The sequence below is a fragment of the Meriones unguiculatus genome, chromosome 1 (genome assembly GCF_030254825.1).
Source record: "Meriones unguiculatus strain TT.TT164.6M chromosome 1, Bangor_MerUng_6.1, whole genome shotgun sequence".
Taxonomy (NCBI): Eukaryota; Metazoa; Chordata; class Mammalia; order Rodentia; family Muridae; genus Meriones; species Meriones unguiculatus.
In genome coordinates this window covers 15,611,913-15,633,533 of record NC_083349.1, presented here as the reverse complement: position 1 = coordinate 15,633,533, position 21,621 = coordinate 15,611,913, and the positions used below count along the sequence as shown (strand labels likewise).

The following is a 21,621-nucleotide window of genomic DNA, read 5'->3' as shown; positions in this document are numbered from 1 at the left end:
TTTGTAGTTTATGGATTTCATATGTGGACAAAAATGGTCTACTCATGTTGAGATTATTCAAAATGTTCAAAAGGCCTCCAAACTAATAGCAAACACTATATGCATTTATCTTGAATAATTATATCTGTGTAATTACTGCATATCTTTTGCACTTAAGGTTATTACTCATTAGGGTCTCTCTGGAGTGTGCTGGGATGAAGGGGTAGAGCTGTTCCTATCTCCCACAATGACCAATTATTGTATGTTTCCCTGTCCCGAAGCAAGTCTACAGCAAAGACCAAGTGGATACAAACTGTTCACAGTGGCTTGTCACAGCCAAACTACAATCATCCCTTTGTACACACAGGCAGGAGACTTGGAAGACAGTGCCTAGTCGCATGGATGAGCTGGAAGCCTCTGGAATCCAGCCCTCGCATCCTACTAACAGCTGCACAACCCAGAGCAGAATTGAGAGCAGAATTATGGACAGACATGGCTAACTGAGGCACTCCTAGGGTATTAGATGTGGGGCATAAAGAGTGTAGGGCTTAATGTATTTATTACTTTAGATTGGTAAGAATTTCATATATGTGTATGATGTGTTTGATCAAGTCCATCCATACATTTCTTTCCCTCCAATCCCACCCCGACAATTACCTTTCCTCCCTGATTCCATGGTTCTCTTTTCAAATCCAAATAATTCATAGAGTCCATTAGTACTGCCAGTGTGTTCATGGGTGCACGGCCACCTACTAGAACATAGGTAACCTCTCAGGGACACATTCTTGAGGAAAACTGACTCCCCCTCTCCCAAGCAGCTGTCAGTTGCCAATAGTTCCTCAGCTAGGACTGGGACCGTCTGATTTCCCCAACTCCATGATGGCATTTTGTTTGGCTTGATCTTGCACAGATCTTGTGCATAGTGTCACAGCCTCTATTAGGTCATGTGAGCAACTGGCTCATTTTGTTCAGAAAACAGGTTCACTGTAGTTATCCACCACCTCTGGCCTTTGCAATTTTCCCATATACAGCCTCCTTGTGCAATGATTACAGAGCTTTGTTTATTTAATATTGTGTCCCATTTACGATTCAATATTTTCTTCACTTTGGCCAGTTTGTGGGTCTCTGTGTTAATTACCACCTACTGTAAAGGGAAGCTTCTCTATGAGGGTGAACAGATGCATTATTCTATGGGAATAACAATAAGTTCTGAGAAGTCATTTTAACACTATGCCCATTTGGCAGAATATTACTAATAGGTTCTCCTACGTCCTAAGACCTAACTACTCTAGGTTTCTTGGCCCCATTAATGGTGCCAGGAACAAATTCTGTCTTATGGAATGAGCCTTAAATCCAATTTGAAAGTGGTTGATTACCTCCATGATATGTATGGCATTGTTGCACTGATGGGCATATTTTTCTGGGATGGTCATTATTGTATGGAGGGGTTCACAACAGGATAAGAGTGTTGATTACTTTTCTCCCCTCGGAGCATGCATAGCAACTTCAGCACTATGAAAACTAAACTAGCATAGAGGAGGCTTCTCTTACCCAAGGCTAAGAGAACAGTAGTACTTTAAAAGCAAAGAAAGGGAGGCGGAATTAGGAAGATCAGGAGCGCTAAGACAGCCTTGGCTACATAAAATTCTCTCTCAGAGAGAAAGAGGCAGGATGGAGAGGGAGAGAGATAGGTGGCCCAGGCCCAGAAATTACTGTAGTGTGAGTAATAAAGCAGGGGCATTAGGCCTTCCAAGATGGCAGTACACAACTGAGGGGGGGGTTGTAACACAGGTAGCCGAGTGCAGTCATGGAGGCACACTCTACCAATTCAATTTCACACTTTTCTCCACCATCACTACTAGGACTGGCTTATAGAAATGGTGGATTTGGGAATATACAGAGTGGGACACAGGCTAGGCTACCTCTTATTATGCTAGAATCACATCCACCCAATGCATCCGAAATGACAAGGCTCTAGGACCATCCCTCACTTATCCTTGCTCTCTTGGAGCCACACAGGAAACCCCAAGACACCATCATACTTTTACTCACCTGTCATTTCAGGCAGTATTTCCAGGCTGCACCATGAAGGCTGAAAACAGTAATGCATCTCCCAAAACAGCTGGGCTTTGGAAGCAGAGGCATAGTCTGTGGGTAAAGATTATATGATATGCTCAACAGGCCTGTGACTGTTGCAGTGGATGGAGGGAAGCCCTGGGTACCAGAAGGATGAAATGGGAGATGGAAAAGCTACCATTTGAGCATCCAGCAGGCAGAGGCAGCACTCATACCACCTTGGGAAGGGCTGATCCTTAGGGTGGAGGAGTTTTTATCTTATTTACTCATCAAGCCCATCTTGAAGGGCTTAATGGCCTTGAAGGGCTGGTAATGTCTGGAGACACAGGGGCTGGAGATGGTCTCTGTCAGGTATCTTTTATAATTACATGCAAAGGAATGAGTATCAAAGAAAGCAAATTCACATGAGTAATGTCAGTGTCTAAGAGAAATCCAATTTCCTAGTTTTCAGATGGGCGGGCTTGAGCACTAAAGCTGCCTGCTGGCTTCCAGAGTGCTGAGCCTGACCCTTCAGCTGTGTTAATGTGATGTTTCTTTCAGCTGAAAGCAGTGATGGATCCAGTTCAGAAGATGGCAGTGAGGACCAAAGTGTGAAAACCAAGAGGAATAGGTAGGTGGCACTGTTCTATCCCATTGTTTCTTCCCTTGATGCTTTGGTGGCATGGAAAGAAAGCACTTTGACTACATTGAATTTGAGTAAAAAAAAAGAACAACAACAAAAAACCAAAACCAAAACAAACAAACACTGTTTAATTGTGAAGCAGATGGCTGGATTATCTCTTGGCACCTGCTCTGAGCACTGCACTAAAGTTCAGGGTCACATGTTCAGCTTCCAGACCCACGTGGAAATGGCCATGGTGACTCACTGCTCAGGGCAAAACTGTGCTTTGTAAGAAACTAAATCAAGGCAGGCATTTCTGCCTGGATGTTGTATCTCTGGGTCTTGCTTATACTCTATCTAGCCCTTGTCTCAGAAGTTCATCTGCAACTGAAACTGTGGACCTGTCTGTGGAAACGCATGTGGCATGTAGTGACATACAGAAATCTGTCACCACATGGATGCAAGTGTGGGATGAGAAACCTGTTCTGTCTCTTCTAGTGTCTCTCACAAGACCACTGGTGTGTCCTCTGTTTGCTGAACATTTCATTCAGAGGCTACTCTGGGGCAATATAGGTTTCTATGTCCTCAGAACAGGATAGCTGGAAGGAAGAACATGGCTGCAGGCACCTTTGTGGGCTGAGAAGACTGGGGGTAAGCCGAAGGCCAAACAGTACCTTTCAGCCTATGTCATGAACTTAGTTGCCTTTGGCACAAATACATACATATCCCACTGGAACCCAGGAGTTTCCTGGGCTCATCATACATCTTCACCAGTGCACCTGGCCTCTGTATCCACTCCTCTCTAGGGTCCTCCCAGTCCCAGAAATCCAAAGGTGATGGTCAAGCATGTTGGCAACATTCTTTTCTTCTAAAAATGTCCCTTAGAAGAAGAAGCAGACAGTTGGTCTAACAAAGAATGAGAACTTGTTTCAGAACCATTATCCCTTTTACCTTCTTGGTGCTTCATCCTGTGCTGTGATATTTCAGTAAAGAAGAGGATGGTGGGGAAACTAGATGCTGTGCCAGTGTGTGCACAGATGGAACTTACAGTGGATTCTTCTTTCCAAGGAATGCCCTACTTAGATTGGAAAGAGACTCAAGGGAGTTCAGAACCAAGAAGAAGCCCACAGAGCCTTACAGAATTATGCAGTGTAAATTTATGCAGGTCAAAATTATGCAGGTCAAAGGCTGAACACTGCTCTTCTCATCCTGGGCTACTTACTGCTGCTTTGCTTCACTCTGGAGGTGTTACTGGGTGTGTGAAGGATGGGCTTGCCATGAAGCAGGGACAGAATGCTGTGTGACCCTGGGGCCAAACCTCTCATCCAAATCTTGGGGGCCTTTGCTCTTGGACTGCCTCAACTCTTGCCCTTAAAAGGTCACTTCATGGGAGGTTCAAAGAATACCTGTGTGGGCAGGGCCTTTGATGGCTCAGGATGTTGAGGAATGGGCACAAGGGCAGCTTTTTGGCTTTCCTGTCCATACTGTGACTGTCAGCCAAGCTGTCCCAGCTGCTCTGTGTACACATACACTGAGCTTGAAACGCGAGACACGCTCCCTGTGGTGCAGGGGGAAATGGACTGGCCTCGGATTCTGAGCAGTTGGCATTTAAATAACAGCAAAACATTAATTTTGGTTTTAATCATCTGAATGACTTCCAGAATTAAAAACTGACTTTGAAACAAGTACAGATGTTTCCCGCGGAGCTGCTCCAGTTTCTGCAGTTGTGCACATCCACTGCAGCTGTGGGAGGGGCTGGTGCCCGTCACATGCTGGTGTGCTTTCAAGCCCACCAGGAACTCACCCAGGGCAGCCTTGGTGAGACTGTGTATGCCTAACAAGCTCTGGCAGGAAAACGTTCTGTAGCCATGAAGCATCCAGACTGAGGACCTAGCATATTCTAGGAAGCTCTGGAAGTAATCATCTGAGCCAGTGTGTGGAGAGAGGCCGGGTCTTCCCTGTTTATGTAGAATGTGGGCCTGTTCTGTGCGTGGCAAGGCTAACCATCTCAGTGTCTGCAGAAGATGGGCCTGCCCTGTGTGTGTTGAAGGAGGATCTGGTCTGTGTGTGGAAGACAGGTCTGCCTATGCCCTGCAGAAGGCAAGCCTGTGTGTTTGCAGCCCCGCCATGGGGCAGTTTCTTATCACACATTTTTCTGCAGTGCCCCAAGACTCTTCGTGCCTCAGTACCAATGGCCCCCATTGCATTTGTCCAGTGGCACCTCAGAGGTGTGGGCACTGAATGCATTTGGTATTATAGAACATGGTGGCAGGATGCCTCCACAGATCCTTCTGGAGTCACTTCATCTTGACCTGCTCCATTAGTATAAATAATAACATTTTTTTTTCACTTCAAGAAGCACTGAAAACTCTCTTGCAGAGGGGTAACTGTTGGCCCAGTATGTCACGAACTATAGAAATAGGGGCTAACCGATGGTGATGGTGGTTCTAGATTCTTCTCCACTCCTGCATTTTTGATGAGCTCTGGCACAGCTGATATGCACTTCGGGCATTCAAACACAGATGGAATTAAATTGATTGTGCCGCTAATGTAGGCGCAAATGATACTTCTCCTAAAATTCCCTTGGAAGGGAAATATGTCACAGTGACAAGCGTTCAAAACACAAAAGTCTTTTAAACTACCTGGTGAGTGCCATTTCCGAAAGCTTGTTATTTACTATTTAGTGGAATGTGTTCTTGATGAAAACTCATCCATCTTCCCTGGGACCAGACTTGTTAGAATGGAGAAACCCAATGGAGCACCAGCATTCATCTCTTTCTGCCTCCCGACTATAGCCAAAAATGACCAGCTGCCCCAGTCCTCTGTCATCAAGATTTCCTTGCTATGATGGACAGTGGTCCCAAACTATAAGTCACAATAAACTCCTGCCTAACTTGCTTCTGTCCTGTGTTTTGTCACAGCTATAAAAAAAAGTGAATAATATAGGTACTTTTTGAGGTCATACACACCTCTACCTGAAGATCTAAGATGCTGGAACAAATAAAAAGTGGCCTTCTGCCATCTTGCCACTTTCTTCAAATCTGCCTCTTTTATTCTATACCCAGAAACCAAGATTTTCCAAATGGATTTAGGATGTAAAGTAATTTCAGACCACTTAGGAAGAGGTGGGTCTCACAAAGACTCCCCACCCTTGTGATCTTGAGATTCTCTTTCAAGAATTGTATGACTATGATTCATTTTCTTGTAGATCTTTACTTCAGACCTGACCCTAGGGCAAGGAAAATCCCTTCAGAACAGATGAAAAGTGCCATTATTCAAAAGACAAACACAAGAATTTATTGGTAATTTTCAATTTTGGGCCAACAAGGCCAAGATGGGAGGTTTTTAAGTTCCCAATCCAAGGACAGTCCACAAGTCAAGTCCATCCCTGGATAGTATTGTCTGGAGGAGGTGACCCTGTGCAATCAGAGAATAACTGTCACCTCATCAGCAGGAAGGAAGTCAGCATACAGAGCCTCTGTCCTTCCAGTGTGAGCTGAGCCCATCTCCTTCCTACCCCAGTGTCTTAGTTACTTTTAAAATCCCGTGACAAAACACTATGAACAAGGTAACTTATAAAAGAAAGTATTTAATTCAACCTGTAGTTCCAGATGTTTAAAGGTCACAATGATGGAGCAAATGAATGGTGGCAGAAACAGCTGTGAAAGCACATATTGATCTACAAGTAGGAGGCAGAGAGAATACATGAGAATGCATGTTCAAAGCCCCTGCTGACACACCTCCTTCAACATGGCCACACCACCTAATACTTCCCAAACAGTTTCACAACTGGAGATCAAGCAATCAACCATATGATCCTGTGGGGTCCGTTCTGAAAAATCAACGACTGATTATGGGAACTATTTTAAAATGCTGTGAGACAATGCTCTGAAATCACATCTCTTAAGCTTCCCCTGGGTAACAATAGACTTCTCTGCCTCCCTGTGCCAGCCCTAATGGTCTGCCTAATTCCCTGGGGACCTTGTGAGACAAGAGGGAGTGTGGGATCTTTGTAGTCTTTGCCATGTGAGGTGATGAACAAATTATTCACCTTTACTTACCTTTTAAATTGTCCTTGCACTTAGTTCCTTCTTTTAGGTGACCAACTAACTCTACATAGAAAATCTGTGGCTTTACGAATGGTGTTGGGCCTGTGCCACGGGTCACTAAGGTGTTCCACACAGGACCCTTCATTGACATCTGCTTTGGGAAGACTGAGGGCAGAAGAAGCGATTTCTCATGGGATTTCAATTTGTCTTTTTAAGCTGCAAGGTCAACAGTTCCCTGAACTTATTTCCTTTCTGAAAGTGACAGAGAAACTCACTCATTAGTCAAGAGACCATTGTGTTACAACCTTTGATGCTATGTCTGGACACAAGGCTATTTTTTTTGTGTTTGGGGTCAGGTGGAGTTTTTATTTCCCATCGGGCTTTTCATTTAAGCTGAGAGAAATCTGAAATCTGGCTAGTAAGAAACAGTCTAGGATGGGGTCTAGAGAGCCTGACTTCTGATTGTTCTTCATTAGTGCTTATATACAGCCTACTTCGCTTCCATTCATCTTGCTTACACCATTGTGTGGTGAGCACTTGGCCTTCATTGTCCCCATGATCTTCACACTGTGAGCAGGGTCTGGTAGGCATCCTTGGGATGGCCCAGGCTGGCAGAGAACTTGAAGATAAAAACCCACAGTGTGTTACTTCTGATCTTCCACCTCAAGAACAGAATAGCCTTTTGCAGAATCTCTTCCAATGAGGGTATATGCATACATCCTGTTCAAGAACCCTATAGTCTGGTGGTTGCTCTCAGGCCTCCCTAGGCTCTGAAGCACAGTTGTGGGCCCATGCAAGTCCTTCCTTATGGCTGTGGATCAGCAGCAAGCCACATGAAGAGAGGAAGACATTTCTCCTCCACCCCCAGGTTCTATCAGACTGGCTTGTCAGTCTGTGTGCAAGGCCCTGCGTACTGGGCCCCAGTATGGTTCAGATCTGGGTACATCCCCATCTTGCTAGCCTGATGCAGACTTCTGAGACAATGCTAGGCTTACAGTTTCTGCCAGAAGACCACACAGAATCTCAGTTCTGCTGTGAGAAGCTGAGATTCAGGAGGGCAGGCAAAGTGAATGAATAAACATCTTCCCAGATGATGTGAACCCAGCCCTCCTCATTTGTGATGCGCTGGACAGTTCTCTGTCACCACCCAGTGTTTGGGGCTGCACGGACAATGGCACAGAGGACAGTCCATGGTCCGGGGCCTTGGGGTAGTGTTGTGCTAGTCTGTGTTTCTGGTTTTGCGGGTCTGCGAATCCCTTACTTCAGCAGCCAGCTGTAATGCCCAGCTCTGCTTTGCTCTTCTCTTCTGTACTCTCCCCTTTGTCTGGGATCCAACATACTTCCCACCCTCAGAACTCTTTTCTTCCTACTGATGATGGAGCTCCAAGGCACAGGATAGCTGGTCACACCGAGAGGGAAAGTTCCATTGTTTTTCAGCTTCCTCCATAAACACCAGCAGCCCACAGACCCAAAGGACAGTTAGGATTTCTGAAATTGCCGCAACTTTTTGAAGTTGCTAGACAATTTCTTAAGTGAACAGGTAGTTTGTGAGGTATGGGAAACTGAGGCAAAGCTGGTGTTCCCTGGAGAGCTGTGGCATGTTTCATTTCCAGAGGCTCATCTGCCTGCAGTAACCTTCTTGCAAAAGTAAACTAGTCAATGTTGATTGTGTGGTTATTGTCTGCCAGGGGTTATACGCACATCACCACAGGAATACAGAAGGATACTGTCAAGTGGGCAAGGCCAGCCACCTTAAAAAAAAAAAAAAAAAATATATATATATATATATATATATATATATATATATATATATCAGATAATCAACAGCTTAGAGCATTCCAAACCCTTCAGAGGCACTATAACTATGTAAGCCCCTTTCTTCTCATCTCTCATGAAAGACGCTGTGCTGTCCCTGTGGTAATCAATAGGCTACTTCTCACCTGTGTGGTTGTCACTCTACTATAGAGATTATTCAGTTTGGGGAAGGTGATAACTCCAGGTGATCAAAGGTCAACAAGGCAAGGAAGCCAGTGTGTGCTCCTGAAGAGGGAAGCTGCCCAAGGGCTTTGCCTGAAGGCAGGATAGCACCAAGGAGAGGGCAGTGTGAGGGAAGCATGTGGGTATATTTGTAACACAGAGATTAGATAAAACTATTCGATGAGAGCAAACAGGCCTGTAGCTGATGGGAGAGAAGAGCCAAGCCAGTCTCCTGTTAACATTGCTGGAGCAGAGCCCACAGTGAGGAAGACAGATGACTACTTCCAAGTTCAAAGCAATGGTTATCTGAACTTTAATTACAGAGGAATTCAACACAATAAACAAAATACATCTAACCCCCACAGTTTGGCTTCCCTGTTCTCACAACCTCCAGTCATATGAGAAGAGTCTCAGTGTGTGACTTTCTTCATTGGTTTGACCTTAAACATGTCTGGGTGTGGGAATCTCAAGTTCATGGCCTCCACAATCATTTTTAAATAAGTCCCACATAATGTATACATTTCATTTGTAAATATTTTAGGATAATTACTTAATATGAACATTAAAAATAAGCCGTTAATAATCTTCTGATGGTCTCCAGTCACAGAGGGTTCAAGTTTTCCTAATTTGTTTTATCTTCAGTTTCACATTTTGAACAAGTGTCTCAATCAAGTTCAGATCCTGCTTGGAGTTGGTATTTTATCTAAGTTTCTTTTAACTGATAGACTTGTCCCATTCACTCTTCATTTGACACTAAAGACATTAAAATGTTTTTACAGATTGCTGTGTAGTCTGGGCCCATGATATGGTGTACCTGGAGTCACAATGACACCAGGTTCAGGTTCGGTTTCTGCTGGGCAGGAATGTCTCCTGGTGGTACTGGGGAGATCCTTCCACCAGGAGGTGACCACACCTGGCTAAGGCGTTCTGGGAGGTAGCAGTGAGTTGATCCATTCATGCTTTTCTTCCAGATTGCTAAACACTGGTGTCTGAATTCTGCCATTTTGTTTGCACTTGTTAGAGTGACTGCTGTTGCTGCTACTGTTTTTTAATTTTTATTTATATGTTGTGTGTAGGGGGATATATGCATGGCATGATATGTGTGTGTGTGTGTGTGTGTGTGTGTGTGTGTGTAGGTCAAGGGCAGCTTTGTTGAGTCACTTATTTCCTTCCACCTTTACATGGGCTTCAGGGTCAAACTCAGATCATCAGGCTTATGTGTCACGTGTCTACCACTAGCCTAGTTTCTGTTTCATTGCCATCATCACTATCACTATTAAGCTACCTGAAGGCAGCAGGCAGAAGCAGGGAAGTGGAGATTTTTGATTGTTACATGCTCCGTAAGTGGTTGGTCAGTCACTATCAGTAATGCTCCAAGCACCTACTGCTATACCTTGGCTAAGACCTATCTTTTTGCGGGCTTCCCTGGAGGTGGGTACAAGCTTCCTGAGCAGGCTTTCCTGGGGAGTTTGTGCTGTATTTAGGCTGCAATAGATGTCAGCTCACCACACCCACCTTCATGTGCTCCCAATGAGATGCTGCAGAGTCACAGTTCAGAAACACACATCTCCTAGTGATTAAGGACCTGTAACCATGGGAAAACCTTCCAGATTAAGCTAATCCAAGCACTGGAACAGGACAGGAGGGACACAGTACTGGGCAGAGCCACCCATGAAGCAGGTGTACCAGCCAATGCCTGCTGCCTGGTAAGCTATAAAGATGCCTTGCTTCTAGGGGGTCTCAGGAGTTGGAGCTCCAGGCTCACTGGGATTCTGTCATGAATCAAAATAGGCCACCACCACCCTCAATCAAATCAGTACCATTTGCAGATCAGCCATTGTAGAAAGCAATTTAAATGCATCATCTCAACTTGGAGGGCTTGCTACATAGAAGATTGTAGGCAAAATGCTTTTCAGTAGATAGTTCATAACCCAGGGACCCATGGCCTCTGAATGACAAAAATCTTTGCCTACAGGGCCACCAGCATGCTGCAGGAGCCCGTCACAGCTGTGTCCCGACCTCATACTCCTATCACTCTTCTATGTCTAGTGTGACTCCTGACACATAATGACATTCATAACCACAAGGTCAGCAGATACAGGAAGAGATGAATATGTGTGACCACCCTAGAGTCACTCAGGACCGCTGCCCAGCCATGGGAGACATGCCTGGTCTGGGGCATAGTAGATAAGGGATTTCATGAACACTTGGAAGCTTCCTTGTAAATCACCAGCGGACAGACAATTATTCATCAGGCATCAGCAGGAAGGCTCAAAAGAGAATGGGAAAGGGGAATGGGGGTGTGCGGTTGTCAGCAGTCAGTAAAACAAGACCAGCAGTCAGTGAAATTAAGGCCAAAAGTCAGGCACCTCAAGGCTCCAGATTATCCCCACTGCTGCTTCTCCAGGAAGACTTTGAGTTCCTCTCCCCCAGGGGCCTGTATCTGTACTAGGCAGAATTTTCTCAGTGTAACAGCAGAGGAGCAACTGCTCTGCTCAGCCTCTTTGCATGTTTCTGGCTTAGAACTATGCCCAGGCCCCACAGCTTAAATTTTGCCTATGGCCATGATCCACCTCAGAGAGGCATCTGTCCTGATGACAGAACGGGCTTTGAGTCCCCGACCTGAGCAGTGCGGAGTGGGCAGAGCTGATGTTCCCTTGCTCTGCTCTTTTCCAGAGCCCCAGAGCCCCGGATTGATGAACAGACCTGCTTTACAGCTGCCAGAAACATGCCCCTGCACGGCACAGTGTGCAGGCTAAATGCCTGACACAGGGATCCCTCAAAGTCTGCTACATCTGAAGATCATTTGTTATACTGCACGCGATAAGATGTCTGAGGCCCCATAAGGCAAAAAGATTCACAGAAACTTTGATTCCTGCAGAATTTTATATTGTGTCTAACACCAGAGTTACAGGCTGGTGATATTTTGATGATAAATTCCTAGCCACCTTTGCTGGAAGACAGACTATTTCTCCCCATCCATTAAGTGAAATAAAAGGGAACATGTCCCCAGATGGACAGTGGCTGGAACTCAGTTGGGGAAGAGCTTGTGTGGGTGGCCAGAAGCCACCGTAGCTGTTAGCATTACTTTTTAAAACTGTTTTACTTATGTTTCTTATGTCTCTTCCTCCTCCCTTCCCCACCCCAATCCCTTCCAATACCCCAACACCAGGTAGGAGAGAAAAATGGTTCGTGGGGAGAAGGGGCATAGTCTTTCTTAGTTACTTCCTGCTGGTTAGGGTTGTTAGGTTTCTTGTGGCCAGTCCAATCCTTGTTTCAGGAGATCTGCAACTTCTTGTCAAACAGCAACAGCAACCAGGAGCAGCATTGGGGGAAGGCAGGGGTGGAGCACCAGCAACCTTCTTGTTTCTCAGAGCTCTCAACATTCTCTGTGCTCTGGTATTTATCCCATCTCCAGACTCCTCAGATTTAAACTATCTGCAGCTGACAAAAAGCCCCTCTCAGAGCTCACACGAGGCAAATAGTTTACTGCTGTGGACCATCTGAATCAGCCCATATCCCACACCTGAGATCAAAAGGAAAATGTGTTTCCATATCATAAATCAAAACATCCACAATATATAGCCAATGAGGGCAAAGAATTATCACCAGTGCCACCACCATAATCATCATCTTCCCTGTTATCATCACTCACCATCATCCCTGTCATCATTCCCATCATTAGCATTAACAGCATCATTAGCATCATTGCCATCATTATTTTCACCATCATCGCCATCATTACTAACAGCATCATAATCATTATCACTACCATCATTGTGATGTTACCAATAGCATTACCATCATCACCATCATCATCATTGTTACTAAATCTCAAATCAATACCATTTACAGACTACCCACCCCACCAAGCCATTTAACTACATGATCTCAATTCAAAGGGGATGTGTCACCATCTTTCATAGAGACTTCACTATGGGGACAGAAGAGTTCAGCTACTCAAGGCAGGCCCAATGTCATAAAGACATCCAGGTGACATGCAGAAGAGGCGTTATCCCTGGGTGGACAGAGGACAGGATGACATCTGAGAAGAAAGAGCAGGTGATAAAGATGCCCCAGGGGAGTGGAAGAACAGTGTATGGACTGCATGGAGAGGTTCTGTGAGTGATGAGAGACTTGTGGCTCTTGGTTCAAGGTTGTGCCCAGAAGACTCACAGGAGAGTCACAGACATGAGGCCTGAAATGCCGGACAAACTGACCCTGTAATGATACAAGCTAGAAGACACCTGGGGAAACAGAAATACCAAATAGCCCGCAGTCAAGCAGAGACACATTGGGAGAGGCTGACACTAACACATCTGAAGCTGAATGCAGTACCAAAGCCCAGCGACCTGAGATCAGGGTGTTCACTTCTGGGGCATGGTGGGCTTGGTGATGTCTGGAAATGTCTGTCCTGCACACCACACCCCAAGTTATTGGAATGCTGATTTCCAGGCCAGCTTCTCTTATGCTGAGCACAGAAAGGAGCCAGGCTTATCTCACAAAAGCCCCAATGTCCCACCCAATGAAGACAAGCCTTGCTATGTTGCGCTGCTGTGTTGAGAAAGAGGAAGGGTAAGGAATACAATGTTAGCACACCCTAGGTGGTCTTTCACAGTTCAACAGCTGCTGTTAGGCCCCTAAATACAGCCAGTCAGAGCATAAGCAGAGTTCAAACACTGGCAGGAGGACAAATCATCCTGGGTAAAGTCATATCAACCTTGTAGTGGTCACATGACAGAGGAAGTCAAGTGCTCTCAGTTTGACTGTAGTAACAGAACCATGTCCACCTTGCAGGAGGGCTTCACGTGGGATTCATGTTTGTCTATATGTCTGGTCAGCTGTCATATCTTTATATTTATATTTATGGTTCCATCAATATGTTTCCCACTCAGGATGGTGGATGGTTTTAAATATCCATCAAGCAAAGAGTCACTCAGAAATCATTTTATACCTAGGAAATCATGTCTGAAATGTATTTGAAGAGACATTGGTGGGCCTCAGGTCTGCAAAATCTGGACAGTAAACAGGTATGTGCCCCAGAGCAGATAGGTTCAGGTTTCCAGAGATATTACTGAGGTCTTTTTCTGTACTCCACACCTCAAGGCTAACCAAAGGGACATACAGTACACTTTCTACCTTATGAACCATTATTATGAAGCCACTCACACCCTTACCCTCACCTCATTTAACCGTAATCACACACTGAAGGACCGTCCTGTCCCATTGTTTGTTTACATTTCCATAGCAGCGTCATGAGGCTATTCATCCAAATATCTGCCCACAGATCCCTATATGGCCACACATGTGCCGGCTTCCTGATCCCCCTTAGGTTTACTAGTTTGCCAAAACATCTCAGGACTCACCGAAACTGATATACTTGTACACAGTCACAGGGAGGAGTCAGAGCTGAAGTCCCAGTAACAGGAAGTAGTGACATGTTCTTGGGCTGGGCTTCTGGTTAACATTCCCAACACCATGTCATTCCAACAGCTTTTCAGGAATATGAGGCCTTCAGGTTGGCCACTGTCCCGGGTGGAACATGAGTGTAGAGAAACTTGTGTTGTTTCAGGCTACTGCAGACAAGGGTTATGACCTTGTATAGAGAGAAGCTGCTGTCTGGGATGGCAGTGCTGTCAAGACAGTGGCAGCCCCGAGGCTTGCTGTTTCGGCAGGGTGAAGTTAACGGGACCTCATCATATCTCAGCATTGTGCTGTAGGCATGCCAAGATCATCTTGTCAGAATTTCATATCTTACTGAAAATAAGATTCAGAGATTTCTGCAACTTGGCGAGGGCGTGCACACGAGGCAGCCTCACTGTGAGATGCAGAGCACATTAAACACACGGCGTTTTCATGGTGGTGCTTTCCCCCTTGAGCCCATCACATCCGTGGAACTCCCCATTAGAGCTAGCATCTCCTTAGAAGCAGCTCTCTCTGCACAAGGTGGTGGCCTTACGGTTGCAGTGGCCCAAGGAAAACATCATTTCTCTTCCCTTTCATGTTCAACCCAAAGCCTCTGGTGTGGTAGGAATGTGGGAATGTCATCCAGAGGCCCAGTCCAAGGACCTATACTAGGTCCTACTATGCTGGGACTCCAGCTCTGACTCCTGTGGCTCGTATGTATGCATCTCCATCAGACTACATGGCCTGGGAGGGTGAGGTATCTGTCTTGCCCTAAACTCTCTGTATCTGATCCAGTGCAGGTCACATTGTGAACACAGGGATGTAAGGGGTGGCAGGGTTAGATAGCTCTGAGGGAATGACTTTTACCCTTCAACAGCTTATGAAATGGGCATTGCCATCAACCCATATCTGAGCATAGGGTCCATGGACTTGCCTAAAGGATCCTCCAGCAATGGTCTGTAATCTTTCCTTGTGGGGAGTATGACAGACAACACTGGGTGACATGTGCTAGTAACTCAGGCTTGCAAAGTGACTGAGCCATCTACCATAGATAGCTGTTTGGGGTTGGCCATTTTGTTGCCTGGGCAACTAGTTTAGCGTCTGGATGGCTCCACAGGGAGGACCTTGGTGAAAGGAGGCATCTGAATGGTTGAAGGTGCTCTTGATGTGTACAGAAGGCCATGCTGAGGTGCACTCATGGGAGGAGCCTCTCTGCAGGGATGGTCACCTCAGCATCTTTCTGCCTAACAGAGAAAACAGGAGGGGAGTAGCATTTTATTTTTACCTTGGAGTTAGGAGACTCTGGGGTGCTGGTACCTAGAGTTGGGGAACATCTTCTGTAGGTGAGAGGCTGAACAAAACCAACCCCTCCAAACTCCACAGTTGGAGAGAGGTGGAGTTGGGAGAATTTTCAAAGCAAGATGTAGGACAAGTGAGGTTTCTGTCCAGCCATGTCCCAGACACCAGAGCAACATGCCATGCTGGATAACAAGCCAGGTGCCCAGATGACTTTCTTTCTGGGCAAAACTCAGAATGTGAAGCTTTATCATCTATGGGAAATGCCCAGCCTTACCTTTTATTAAAGGTACAAGGCCCATTCCAAAATGAGAACCCAGATCTCTGTATTTGTCTCTGACCAATCCAGGCAAGCTGAGAGCTCCAATACTGTGTAAGACATCCAGTGACTCTAAACAAAATATTTTGTTGGATAAGCAATAACAGGAGATCATGATGTCCTCAAGATAAAACAATATAAGCTTTGTTTATACACTTCTATTTTGGGATAATAAAAATTTACTACAAAGAAGTCCTAATTATTTCCTTGCAGGCTGGCACAATCACAGATCAACTGGTAATATTCCTTTTTCAAAATCCCCTGTCATCATAGGAAAAGCAAAGATGGTTTATTTTCCCTAAACAGCTGGCTTATAAATAAAAATCTCCTCACAGGATTGGCACCCCTTCTGTATTCCTTCACATCTCTCCTACTAGTTTGGAATAATCTCTACTATAGCCCTACGAGTTAAGACCCTTGCTAGGCACAGAATGCTGAATGTCCTCAGCACATGCTAGATGCAACAACTGTCATTTCTCCCCGGCCCCCCAAACTTAGCTGTGTATGTATTCCCACAGGTATACTTTTACTGGTGTGGACAGTCTGTCTTCAGTGCTGACTGTGTGGCCTTCATTTACCATCACTGGCCAACTTGACCAGAGAGCAGCAAAGACAAGGCTGCTACAGAGGTCTGACTGGAACTGGGCTGTCCCAGCAGCACTAACTCTGCCTGTCATTTTGAGCAGCTACTGCCATGAGCTTGACCATGGACAGATGTGATTGTGAACTAGGGAACTTAGCTTATGAGAAATCAGAGTGGTCAGGGTAAGGCTGAACTCAGGACTGCAAAACAGGGCAAGGGCCAGTTGTGTCCTCAAGGACAAGGGTGTCACAGCAGCCTCTCTGAGAGAAGGCAACATGAGGAATAATGGTATCAGCTTTGGCGAAATGTTTTCTTCCAGACATTAGCACCTAGGTGTTTGGGAAGACTTGCACTGCTTCTAGAGTAAGGCGCAGAGCTATGAAGAGACCTATCCGGGGCTCTGCTACCTTGACAAGCACCTCCCAAGTCGTACTTCAGGAAGGTGGGCCTCCCCTTTCTCTCTTCCATCTGTCCTTCAGAGTTGGGGCATTTCATAGATATTCCTGTGATTCTGCCCAAGCCATCAACCTCTTGGGACTTGGAGCTATAGGCCAGGACTTCAGTCTCCATTTCCTCATACAACAGAGCAAAACTACTTGTCTTTTGAGGCAAGAAAAGTCTCTTTTGACAACTTAGCCCAAAGAGTTTTTCAAGACTCTTTCTCTCTTTTTTCTTTTTTCTTTTTATTTTAGTTTTAGTTTTATTTGCTTGTTTAAGACAAGGTTTCACTCACTCTATGTAGGCCTCAAGCCCATGGCAATCCTTCTACCTTAACCTTTCCCAAGCTGGAATTCTAAGCATCAGCCACCAGATCTGACCCAAGACTCTTTGTTTCATGAAGAGTACTCTCAGGGAGATTTAAGGTTGGAATGGGAACCAGTCTGACCTCCTAGGGTGTCTTTAACTCTGCATTTTGTGCCCCTGAAGGACTGAAAGCAGTGATTGCTCTGGACCAGAAGACACACAGCAAGTGGACAAGGGACCACAGACGCCACCCCCACAGATTCTCCTGCCCCTGGAGGAGCGTGTGACCCATTTCCGAGACATGCTGCTGGAGAGAGGGGTGAGAACTCAGAAAAACCGTGAGGTATAGTGGGGAAGAGGAGGGCTCCTGGCAATCCTCAGGAAGAACTGGCCCTCTCCACCACACCTGTGGTTAGGCTGATTGACCTTTGTGGGTTTGAGCATTTGAGGCCTGAGCAAACCCTGAGAAGCTGCGTCTGCTTTCTTCTTAAAGGAAGTTATTCAAGGCATGGACTTCTGGGATGGTGGAAAGGTATCAGCCAGTGCAGGAAAGATTTTTTCCATCTCTAGGCCAGGCTTCAGGGCCCAAACCTCAGGGATGATACCCTATGGGTACTTTAACCTCACAGGGAATCTCACACCTCTGGATTAATTAGACTGTTTTTAAGTCAAGTGATTTCTGAATCTCATTTTGAGTAGAGGGAACTGCATGTGAACCTCCTTCCAAGGACTTTTATTTCTTTCTTTGGCTTTCGGGCACAAAATGAGCCAATACAATATTGTAGCCCAGTTGGATTTCTTCACAGAGTGCAGCTGAACACAGAAGGCAGTAATGAAGACTGTGTGAGGGTAATTGTAATGAATACGGTAATGGCCTTGTGAATCCAAAGCGAATTCCCAAACTCTGCAGTGGTGTGCTTCTCCCTGCCAGGTTGTTTCCTAGAAATACCTTTGCCTTCTCTGCAGTAGATGCAGAGCGGGCTGAGAGCAGAGCTGTAGGGAGAGGGCAAGGGCTAGGTCATCACTCCCACGGCCCAGCTGGACTCTGGGAAGTGGCCAGAGAAAGAAAGCATGGAGGCAGGGACATCTCAGGACTCTAGTCTAGCAGAACATCATCCACCCTCACCTGCCTATCTAACAATTTTCTTTTTCTTGGCATTATGAGTATGAACACACACTCCTATTTATGTGCTTATCACTCAAAATCAAACTTCACTTCTTAGTCTCAGAAACTGGGAGGGTCAAGGTGACAAGGGTATGAATGAATTCAGGTCACTCACTCATCTCTAGCCTAACAGTGGAGACCAGTGTTAACTTTATTGTGTGAGATTTCAGCAGGGTTCCTTCACTCAAACACCATCCTCAGTGTGCTCTGGGACACTCTATGTGGGCTCATGTCTCTGCCATGGTGCAACTACTCTTGCCATGCCAGATCCCAGCACACCCTGGATCACTGAACCATTTCTCTGGGATTTTCTGAGTGCCCTCTGGAGGCAGTTTAAGCTGTGACTGACATCTTACTCGTGTGTACCTAACTGGCTCATGCAAGCATCAGAGAAGCCCTTCTGGAAGGGCTGTTGTTTGTTTTTCAGATTCTGCCCTCTTGCCCCACAGAACAGAAGTAGGATGGTGTTGGAATCATTGGGAGAATGGAACCCTACCTCCATTTCCCCCAGGACAGAGTTCCTGAGTTCACATCTATGGCCTCCAAGATTCCCTGAGACACTCTCATGCTGTTAGACTATCTCAGCCTCCTCCTTTACTTTGAACAGCCTCCAGCCAAGAAGACCCGGTCTGACCATTTCTCCAGGGTCCTAGCTATCTGGTTCAGCATAGTACCATGAATTATTTTGAATTTTACATTTATTTATTTATTTATTTATTTATTTATTTATTTATTTATTTATTTATTTATTTATTTATTGTGTGAGTGTGTGCATGTGTACCACACACACTTTATTTATTTATTTATTTGTTTGTTTATTTATTTATTCATTGTGTGAGTGTGTGCATGTGTACCACACACACACACACACACACACACAAAGGACACAGGACATATGTTGAAGTCAGAGGACAATATGATAATGTCTGTTCTCTCCTTCTACCTTGTGGGCCCCTGGTGATTGAACTCAGACCTTATGGCTTTATAGCAAGACCCTCTCTGATCATGAACATTGGAGAAATTCAAGGGAAAATTTCACTCCATCTTTTTGTCAAACTTTCAACTTTTAAGTTTGGAAACCACTGAGTCCACTGTTTTAATACAGTCTCTGCCAACTTGCAGAGATAAAAATAGGGAGCAGGCATTGCCTTCCTGGGCAAGGCGTGAGTGGGGTAAGCTCACCGGACCCTATCCAAAGGGCTTTGCTGGAAGTAGTCTTTCTAATGCTATTTTAGTGTATGCTTAACTCATCAGGGTGGGTAATTCAGTCGACACTGAATTTTTGAGAAGCTTTTATGAAAATCAGCAAGAACATTAGGTATACAAGAAGCAAGGGCCCAGTGCTGTGCTGACTCCAAAGAGGCCCAAGAGCTCCTTCAGTTCTGGAGTAGAACGGGCCTATCTAAGTTTACTGCCCTGTCATAAAGCAATGCTACCACCTGCAATACTCAGACTTATACAATATGCCAGCCAATTTCATAAGTCACTCGTGCTCATGAGAATTTGACAGCAGAGCCCAGGAGACTTCTAGCTGCTTAAAGAATGAGCCGTAGAAAGGTCACACTTTATGGACTGAGTGATTAACAAGATTTTTATATTGCATTTGCTGAGTACTTAGTTCAGAAACCTGTGTGCTTACGGAGTGGTGAAGTCAGGCGTGGAGGATTTCTAATACTTTCAAAAGAGAGGACTGGGGTTTTCCCAGGGGATTATGGGCTAGGGAGGGGCTCTAGTTACGTGCTTTTGTAGCTGGCAGGAGATGGCTCAATAAAGGTTTCTGTTTTATTTATTTAGTTCTTGTAAAAGCACAAATCACAAGGGGACTTTTTTTTTTTAAGCTATTTTAATTGAGTAGCAGGTTGCTGGTTTTCTCCTGCCTGTTTAGCTGAGTCCATGAGAGTGAGAGTGTTAGGAGTGTCTCCTTCTTCAGCATCCTTGGTGTTCAGTGTTGCCTCTCCAGGGCTGGAAAAAGAAGTACCTGTCAGAGCACTGGACCTAAGCAATGCAGGGGCTCAGAGCTGCTTCTGGGTGCTCCCAGAATCAATCTGTCTGAAGAAGTGAACCGCAGGGACACTGGCTGACATCATACACATCTCCAGGAGAGGCCCTGGAATTTGAGTTCACAATTATGTCAAAATACAGAAAGGATTGAATAATAGGTACACTTATCACATTGTGGTCATTGATCAGATCAAACAGCCAGGATCTCTATGGAGTACTTGTAAAGCTGGTGTAGACAGTATGGAACTGACAAAGGCTCCATCGTTGGTCCCTCAGCTTATAGGCAGAGGGCACATGGTACCCATACCAAGTGTCTGCGTATGGACATCACCCCCATATCCTGTTGAGTGTCTGGTTCCCCTTTCTTCTCAAGACACATAGCATATGGCTATCGTCTCTCTAGAGATCTGGCAGGAACGGGCCCAGGATAGGCCAGGAGGGGTTTATACTCATGGTCACAGGAGAAAATATTGTACATAGATAGTCCCGAGGGCAGGTCCCATGTTATCTGGTAGTCCTTGAATTTTAGGGGGAAGCATATCTCCTTTAGGTTCTTGGGGCAGGTCTTGAATATTATGGGCATGGAATATTTTGCTAATAAAATGAAATGGTGTAACCCATGCTTATCATGGAAAATAAGATATTAACACACCAAATTATTTGATTTATAAACTAATCACATTTCAAAAAGATACTAAGAGAAGAAAGCAACACAAATCCCACCCTAAAAGGGAATTATTCACCAGTGGAATATACTTAATTTTAGGCTTTTTTTTTCCCCGTAGAAATAGTTTTTACAGGCTCGGTGAAGGGACACGTAGATGCACTGACCCTTGGTTCTATGCCCAGCACCTCAAATATATGAAATAAACTTGAAAGAGACTTTAAAATATAAAGACCAAGTCCTATAAGATACATTTACGTATGTATGTACATACATTTTGTTCTTGTAAGTAGCTTATAATTAAATTAGCATTAACTCTTATGAAACCCCCTTCTCTCTTTCTCTGTCTCTCTTTCTCTCTCTCTCTGTGTATGTGTGTGTGTGGTGTTAGAGAAGTTCACAAAATCAACACAGATTCTATACCATTGAGCTATACACCTCGGCCCCTGAAAAACAATTGTGATGAATAATGGAATATTTGATGTAATAGCATTTATTATCAATTTAGAAAGCCTGTATCTCAATTCGTTTAGTGTATTTTCCAGCTTTGCTGTTTAAATAATATGCATTGATCCACACTTACAGAAATGAGTGTGTGCGTGCCTGGGCATGTGTCTGTGATTTACCTCCTTTCAAATGCAAGCATTTGGCTTCTGTTACCACATTGCTTTTGAAGAGGCAGTTCTAATTCAGTATAGTCTCCCACCAGCAATGTTGGAGAACTCCCAAGGGTTTGTTTTACAGCTCACTCAACCAGCACT

At 45.1% G+C, this 21,621-nt stretch overlaps 1 protein-coding gene across 2 annotated transcripts in view; it reads left to right on the top strand.

The window, feature by feature from the left end:
- The window catches only part of Tcerg1l (transcription elongation regulator 1 like), a 183,669-nt gene that overhangs the window by 146,885 nt on the left and 15,163 nt on the right, over positions 1 to 21,621 (top strand). For both annotated transcript variants that reach the window (XM_060381606.1, XM_021635078.2), the window contains 2 exons: positions 2,596 to 2,665; positions 17,214 to 17,349. In XM_060381606.1, coding sequence (XP_060237589.1) covers positions 2,596 to 2,665; positions 17,214 to 17,349 — 206 coding nt within the window. The remainder of the gene's footprint in view (positions 1 to 2,595; positions 2,666 to 17,213; positions 17,350 to 21,621) is intronic.